Source organism: Orycteropus afer, unplaced genomic scaffold, assembly GCF_000298275.1.
Source record: "Orycteropus afer afer isolate SDZICR_OR568_19922 unplaced genomic scaffold, OryAfe1.0 scaffold00001, whole genome shotgun sequence".
In the NCBI taxonomy this organism is placed as follows: Eukaryota; Metazoa; Chordata; class Mammalia; order Tubulidentata; family Orycteropodidae; genus Orycteropus; species Orycteropus afer.
In genome coordinates, this window is record NW_006921588.1 from 20059234 (window position 1) to 20067833 (window position 8600).

At 39.4% G+C, this 8600-nt stretch overlaps 1 protein-coding gene across 1 annotated transcript in view; it reads left to right on the forward strand.

Moving 5' to 3' along the window:
- TTN (titin) overlaps positions 1-8600 on the forward strand; it is a 284216-nt gene that overhangs the window by 225937 nt on the left and 49679 nt on the right. Inside the window, 15 exon segments of the mRNA XM_042780925.1 lie at positions 85-387; positions 667-966; positions 1537-1824; positions 2381-2677; positions 2766-3068; positions 3169-3474; positions 4357-4644; positions 4735-5025; positions 5120-5407; positions 5570-6157; positions 6247-6351; positions 6834-7031; positions 7122-7418; positions 7519-8106; positions 8198-8500. Coding sequence (XP_042636859.1) covers positions 85-387; positions 667-966; positions 1537-1824; positions 2381-2677; positions 2766-3068; positions 3169-3474; positions 4357-4644; positions 4735-5025; positions 5120-5407; positions 5570-6157; positions 6247-6351; positions 6834-7031; positions 7122-7418; positions 7519-8106; positions 8198-8500 — 4743 coding nt within the window.

Sequence of the window (8600 nt, forward strand, 5' to 3'; positions counted from 1 at the left end):
TTTCTTTCAGGGAGGGGGAAAAAATGCTGCTTTCTCTCTAATCTGTTAAGGGAGGAACTGACATTTCCCTGTCTTCATCTCCAGATGTTCCTAGTGAACCAAAGAATGCACGAGTCACCAAAGTCAACAAAGACTGTATCTTTGTGAAATGGGATAGACCAGACAGTGATGGAGGGAGCCCCATTACTGGTTACCTGATTGAACGCAAAGAAAGAAACAGTTTGCTCTGGGTGAAAGCTAATGATACTCCTGTCCGGTCGACCGAATATCCTTGTGCAGGCCTTATTGAAGGTCTTGAGTATTCATTCAGAATCTATGCCCTAAACAAAGCTGGATCCAGTCCACCCAGCAAACCAACTGAATATGTAACAGCAAGAACGCCAGTTGGTAAGTAATTTTTTGTTATTATTATGGGGGACATATTTAAATTTTGGAGTCTCTGAAAATCACCACTTCCATTTAGGAACATATTCTCTTACCAAGAAGACGCACTACACATAATTCTCTTAGAAACACAGAAAAAGTATCAAAAATGCAGATGATTGTCATCTCACTGAGCTAGCTACTGAGCAGCAGTTTTTGGTAGGGGCAATAATGTGATGAAATGTGGAAGTTAAAAACTGCTGCTATTAAGATAAATGCTAAGAATGTCTCTCTCGGTTTTAGATCCTCCTGGGAAACCAGAAGTCATTGATGTGACCAAGAACAGTGCATCCCTGATCTGGGCCCGTCCCAAGCATGATGGAGGCAGCAAGATTATTGGCTATTTCGTAGAAGCTTGCAAGCTTCCTGGTGATAAGTGGGTACGATGTAATACTGCACCCCACCAGATTCCCCAGGAAGAGTATACAGCGACTGGCTTAGAGGAGAATGCTCAGTATCAATTTAGAGCAATTGCCAGGACTGCAGTAAACATTAGCCAGCCTTCTGAACCTTCTGATCCAGTGACTATCCTTGCAGAAAATGGTAAGATTCTATTGGGTATTACAGGCAAAAATGTATGTCCTTATTGATGTTCACTTCTCATAATAAAAAACTAAATCTTATCTATGGAAAAGGGGACAAATAAAATTTTAAAAATATGCAGTCACTGAAAATTATGACTATGGAGAACCTTAATAACATGTTAAATTAAAAAGTGGGATAGAAGACTGTGAGGACCATATAATCTCAAGCATATACACACACAGAAAGCCTGTAGAGCAATGCACCAAAGTGACAAGAGTGGAAGTTTAGAAGTGTTGGAAGTAGGCACAGTCTTTATTTTTTTCTTTCTACTTTGAATATTGTCAAATTTCTACACTAAACCTGTACTTCTTTTACAATGAATAAGTTAAGTTTTTTAAACTTGCCAGTAGTAGAGCAGCAAATGGGGAACTGGAGGTGGGCATCACTGGCCCTTCAAGACATGAAGGAAAGAGACTTAACATTCTGGAAAGAGACAGAACATATGAATTTCCCACTGTTTTTAACATGAATTATATAGTAACATATAGCTTTGCATGTATTAAGTAATTTTACCTTATTTCTTTCCAGTTCCTCCAAGGATAGAATTGAGTGTGGCTATGAAGTCTTTGCTTACTGTGAAAGCTGGAACTAATGTTTGCCTGGACGCTACTGTTTTTGGTAAACCAATGCCAACAGTTTCTTGGAAGAAAGAAGGCACACTGATAAAACCAGCAGAAGGCATAAAGATGGCCATGCAGCGGAACTTGTGCACCCTGGAGCTGTTCAGTGTGAACCGAAAGGACTCAGGAGACTATACCATTACTGCTGAAAATGCCAGTGGTTCCAAGTCAGCCACTATTAAGCTTAAAGTGTTAGGTAACTAAAGCACTTAACTAAAATCCCATATTTTACTTGGGTTAATGTGATGTAAATAGTACTTACGTGATAATATGTCCGAAAACATATATCCCCATATATCTTTCCTAATCACGGTTATTTATCACAGAATAATAAATAGCTTTTTAGAGCTGAAAAGAGCATTAGAGATCTTATACTCCAGTTATCTAACATGAAGATACTAAGATTCTGTAAAATTAAATGGGTAGTGCCTAAGGCACTTGACTGCTAACCAGAAGGCTGGCAGTTCAAACCCACCAGCCCCTCCTTGGAAGGAAGGTTGGGCAATCTACTTCTGTAGTGATACTGCCTCGGAAACCCAAGGAGGGGTTGCTCTGAGCTGATCCGACTCAGCGTCAGTGGTTTTGGTTTTCACTAAACAAAAGCGAGTTGGGTTCTCCCCCCCCCCACCTCGCCAAGGCCATACAGGAAGTCAATGACAATATTAAAATGGAAGCCTAGACCACCTCTTTGTATTCATTCCCCATCCACATCTGTCAGTAAAAGTCTCCACTTTTCTTTCATATTCTTTCAGATAAACCAGGTCCTCCAGCATCTGTTAAAGTCAACAAAATGTACTCTGATCGAGCAATGCTTTCCTGGGAACCTCCTCTTGAGGATGGAGGTTCAGAAATCACCAACTATATTGTTGACAAACGTGAAACCAGCAGGCCCAACTGGGCACAAGTCTCTGCTACGGTGCCTATCACCAGCTGCAGTGTGGAGAAACTTATAGAGGGTCATGAGTATCAGTTCCGTATTTGTGCTGAAAATAAATATGGAGTGGGCGATCCAATCTTAACTGAACCAGCAATTGCTAAAAACCCATATGGTAGGAATATTTTCCTGTGGTTTTTCATTTTACTCTTTAAATACTACCTTTAATAATAGGTAACTGACTTTTCAATCAATCTCTGCAGACCCACCCGGACGCTGTGATCCTCCTATTATTAGCAACATAACCAAAGACCACATGACAGTAAGCTGGAAACCACCAGCAGATGACGGTGGCTCACCCATCACTGGCTATTTGCTTGAAAAGCGGGAAACCCAGGCAGTTAACTGGACTAAGGTCAACAGAAAACCTGTTATAGAAAGAACAATAAAAGCAACAGGTCTCCAGGAAGGTACTGAATACGAGTTCCGAGTTACAGCAATAAATAAAGCTGGACCAGGCAAACCCAGTGATGCATCCAAAGCTGCTTATGCTCAAGATCCTCAGTGTAAGTTTCCATCAAAGAATTCCCTATCTTGTGTATAATCAGCACTGAACAACCAAGAATAACGTTTTAATGAGAATTTTCTCTTATTATTTATCTTCAGATCCTCCTGGCCCACCAGCTTTCCCTAAAGTATATGATACAACTCGTAGTTCTGTGAGTCTATCCTGGGGCAAACCAGCCTATGATGGTGGTAGTCCTATCATTGGTTACCTTGTTGAAGTAAAGCGAGCTGACTCTGATAACTGGGTGAGATGCAATTTACCACAGAAGCTACAGAAAACCCGTTTTGAGGTTACTGGCTTGATGGAAAACACAGAGTATCAGTTCCGCGTGTATGCTGTTAATAAGATCGGATACAGTGACCCCAGTGATGTGCCAGACAAACACTGTCCCAAGGACATCTTAAGTAAGTATCACTGGAAGAAGAACATAGAAGAACTCCCCCCCCTCCCCATGTATCATATTGTAGCAGAGAAAATAGAATTTCCTTATGTAATGTATTTATTTAGAAGCTTTAGGGTTGGTAATTCCAGGAGTGCATTTTAGGAGAGCTGGGTTGGTACTTTATGGTACTACATTAAAGACCAATTGGAATACAAAATGAATTGTGGTTATGGAAAGATTTTCATCCACATATAATACCATAATTTTGAAAGAATATGGAGTATATGAATGTTAATCTGAAAATAAAGGGATTTTTTTAAACTAAGAAATTAGATTTTTATAATTCCTATGGCTTTTATTTCTTGTTCAAGCCACCCCTCTCTTATAGTATGTAACTGCTAGGCTTTCCATCTTCATTTCCCTTCTGCCTATTTATTCTATTCACTTATACCCCATAAATACTTTTTCCCTTTATCTTGGTATTATATTTCAACCCTTAAATAATTTTCTTCCTACAGTGAAATAAGGAAAGAGAGTCAGACGATGTGACAGAGTGCCTTCAATGAATCTGAAAAAGCAAAACAAGAACAGAATTTAACTAAAAACCAATCTCCTACTTTGTTTTAATATAAGTAGAACTTGAAAGTTTGTAAGGTTCATGAGAAGAGGGGTATAGATCCTCCAGAGAAGACTTGGTTGAGCTTAAGTGATTTTGGAAAACTGAAAGATCAACAATTGGTACAGAATATTGAACTAGCTAATGACACAGTTTTCAGGTTTTTAAAGAAGAAAAAATAAGTTATGGAAAGGAAAACATTTTAGGAGTGATAAGGCTAGTTCTTGGAAATACATCTAACCATTAAATTTTTAGTTTTCTAACTTTCTTCACTCCAAAATTAAACAGTTCCACCTGAGGGAGAACTTGATGCTGATTTGAGGAAAACACTGATATTACGTGCTGGAGTTACAATGAGACTATATGTACCAGTAAAAGGACGTCCACCTCCAAAGATAACTTGGTCTAAACCAAATGTCAATCTGAAAGAAAGGATTGGACTGGACATAAAGTCCACTGACTTTGATACTTTCTTGCGCTGTGAAAAAGTGAACAAATATGATGCAGGAAAATATATCCTGACCCTGGAGAACAGCTGTGGTAAAAAGGAATATACCATTGTAGTGAAAGTGCTTGGTAAGTCTTTTTGATAAAAGAATCTTAGATTTTAAAAAAATGTACTGTATGTTATTCTTACACATTCATTTTTTATTTCTATTTATTCAGATACTCCTGGGCCACCTGTAAATGTAACTGTTAAGGAAATATCTAAAGATTCTGCTCATATTACCTGGGATCCTCCCATTATTGATGGTGGAAGCCCCATAATAAACTATGTGGTAGAAAAACGTGATGCAGAAAGGAAATCCTGGTCGACAGTGACAACTGAGTGCCCAAAAACAAGCTTCAGAATATCTAACTTGGAGGAGGGAAAATCCTACTTCTTCAGGGTGTTTGCTGAAAACGAGTATGGCATTGGTGATCCTGGTGAAACACGTGATGCCGTCAAGGCTTCCGGTGAGGAAAGGAGCTACTACTCAATCATTTTGAAATAATGTCTTATTACCTCGGTTATCTGGGGCTGAGAATTCTCATTTCTGCTTTGTTTTAGAAACCCCTGGACCAGTTGTGGACCTGAAAGCATTATCTGTTACTAAGTCATCTTGTAGCATAGGCTGGAAAAAGCCTCGCAGCGATGGTGGAAGTCGAATCATTGGCTATGTGGTTGATTTCCTAACTGAAGAAAATAAGTGGCAGCGAGTCATGAAATCAATGAGCTCACAGTACTCCACAAAAGACTTGACTGAAGGGAAGGAATACACCTTCAGAGTGTGTGCTGAAAATGAAAATGGAGAAGGAACCCCAAGTGAAATCACTGTTGTGGCAAAGGATGATGTTGGTAAGCATTGACCCATGCATGTTCATTTTCCCTTTGTTTTCATCAAAAGTGCACTCGAGCTCTACTCACTAGCTTATATAAAAATCCTTCAAAAACTATCATGATTTGAAAAAGTCAATTTCCTGATGTTAGAAATAACAATTTATTTCTGCTGTTTTATAGTGGCTCCTGATTTAGATTTAAAAGATCTGCCTGACTTGTGCTACTTGGCTAAAGAAAATAGCAACTTCCGGCTTAAGATCCCCATAAAAGGCAAGCCAGCGCCATCAGTATCCTGGAAGAAAGGGGAAGATCCTCTAGCAACTGACACAAGAGTCAGTGTTGAGTCATCTGCAGTTAACACAACTCTTGTGGTATATGACTGCCGAAAATCTGATGCTGGAAAATACACAATCACCCTTAAGAATGTTGCTGGCACAAAGGAGGGAACTCTATCTATAAAAGTCGTTGGCAAGCCTGGCATCCCCACTGGACCAATAAAATTTGATGAAGTCACAGCAGAAGCCATGACCTTAAAGTGGGGTCCTCCAAAGGATGATGGAGGTTCTGAAATCACCAACTATATTCTGGAGAAGAGGGACTCCGTAAACAACAAGTGGGTGACATGTGCCTCAGCTGTCCAGAAGACCACCTTTAGAGTAACCAGACTTCATGAGGGGATGGAATATACCTTCAGGGTCAGTGCTGAAAATAAATATGGTGTAGGAGAGGGCCTGAAATCAGAGCCAATTGTTGCTAAACATCCTTTTGGTAAGTATCTCAAGGTTAGAAAACATAAAGCAAAATAGGGTTTGAGGAAGTTCCTTGTTATCACTCTTGTATTGTCTACTTTTTCCTAGATGTGCCTGATGCTCCACCACCTCCCAATATTGTAGATGTGAGACATGATTCAGTATCTTTAACTTGGACTGACCCCAAAAAAACTGGTGGCTCTCCAATTACAGGTATTTAGTTGGGTCTTAGCCTATAGCTTTTACATTACGTTTCTCCCAAATCTTTCTTGCTGAAAAACAAGTCAAATGTGTGCTCCTTATTTGTAGCACTATCTACACATTCAATATGTGTTTTCCTTTCAATACATACAGGTAAAGTTTAATTTTATTAAAAACCATCCAATGTAATAGTTATTAAAGACTTTCTTAGTGATATATTTACTTCTGTAAGTTAAAAATTTCAATAAGCAGTGCAATAAATATGCATATTCTAAAAGGAAAAAAATGTCACTATGCCTGGGTAATAAGAGTATATATGCCAGCAAGAACTCTTTGTGTGTGTGTGTGTGTGTGTGTGTGCGCGCACACACACATGCACATGCACACATACCACATATACAGGTAAGTTATCTGGGTGAAAAAATACATATATTAAAAATCATGTTACATTTGTACTTTCTATCTGAATTTATATATTACCGGGTCTTTTATAGGGTACCATATTGAATTCAAGGAAAGAAACAGCCTTTTGTGGAAGAGAGCTAACAAGACTCCTATTAGAATGAAAGACTTCAAAGTGACAGGATTAACTGAAGGTCTTGAATATGAATTCCGAGTTATGGCAATCAATTTAGCAGGAGTGGGCAAGCCAAGCCTTCCATCAGAACCAGTTGTAGCACTTGATCCAATTGGTAAGTCATTATATGAAAAGAAATCCAGGAGAATTTTCTGCATGACAAAAACATTGGTATTTGTTTGACTGGTTTGTTTTTATGTTTTAGACCCTCCTGGCAAACCTGAGGTTATTAATGTAACAAGGAATTCAGTAACTCTCATTTGGACTGAGCCCAAGTATGATGGAGGCCACAAGCTGACTGGATATATAGTGGAGAAGCGAGATCTACCTTCTAAGACGTGGGTGAAAGCAAACCATGTCAATGTCCCAGACTGTGCCTTTACTGTTACTGACCTCGTTGAGGGTGGAAAATATGAATTCAGAATTAGAGCAAAGAATACGGCAGGTGCTATCAGTGCTCCATCAGAAAGTACTGGAACCATTATTTGCAAAGATGAATATGGTAAGTCTGCTTCATATTTTATGCACATAAAAATAGCAAATCAAGCCTCCTTCTTTTTCTTTCTCTGATTAAAATGTGTGTGTTTTTTTTTCCTTTGCAGAGGCACCAACCATTGTCCTTGATCCCACAATAAAAGATGGGTTAACAGTTAAAGCAGAGGATACCATTGTCTTGAGTGCCATCAGCATTCTTGGCAAACCTCTTCCAAAGTCAAGTTGGTCCAGGGCAGGAAAAAACATTAGACCATCAGATATAACTCAGATCACTTCAACCCCAACCTCTTCCACACTTACCATCAAGTATGCCACTAGAAAAGATGCTGGTGAATACACCATCACTGCTACCAATCCTTTTGGTACGAAAGAAGAACATGTGAAGGTAACAGTCCTTGATGTACCTGGTCCCCCAGGTCCTATTGAAATCAGTAATGTGTCTGCTGAAAAAGCAACACTTACATGGACACCCCCCTTGGAAGACGGTGGCTCACCAATTAAGTCCTATGTTCTTGAAAAGAGAGAAACCAGCCGACTCTTGTGGACAGTGGTTTCTGAAGATATTCAGTCTTGCAGGCATGTGGTCACCAAACTTATCCAAGGAAATGAATACCTATTCCGGGTTTCAGCTGTAAACCAGTATGGCAAAGGGGAACCTGTGGAGTCTGAACCTGTCAAAATGGTAGACAGATTTGGTATGTAAAGCACGTGAGGGAATTGGTACATAAACATTTACAGCAGAGTTTAGGAAATCATGGATTTCTCATCAATTTGCTTCCTTTTCAGGTCCGCCTGGCCCTCCTGGAAAACCAGAGGTATCGAATGTCACTAAGAACACTGCTACTGTCGGTTGGAAAAGGCCACTTGATGATGGTGGCAGTGAGATCACAGGATATCATATAGAAAGGAGAGAAAAGAAAAGCTTGCGATGGGTGAGAGCAACAAAGACACCAGTTTCTGATCTCAGATGCAAAGTAACGGGACTACAAGAAGGAAACACTTATGAATTCCGTGTCAGTGCAGAAAACAAAGCTGGAATTGGCCCACCCAGTGATGCTTCAAATTTTGTTCTAATGAAAGATGCAGCATGTTAGTATTTACATCTTCTTCAACACAGTTCATTTAAAAGGGCAAATTTTTATGTACATATCCAAAAGCCAAATTCTTAATATACACTTTTGTGTTTTGG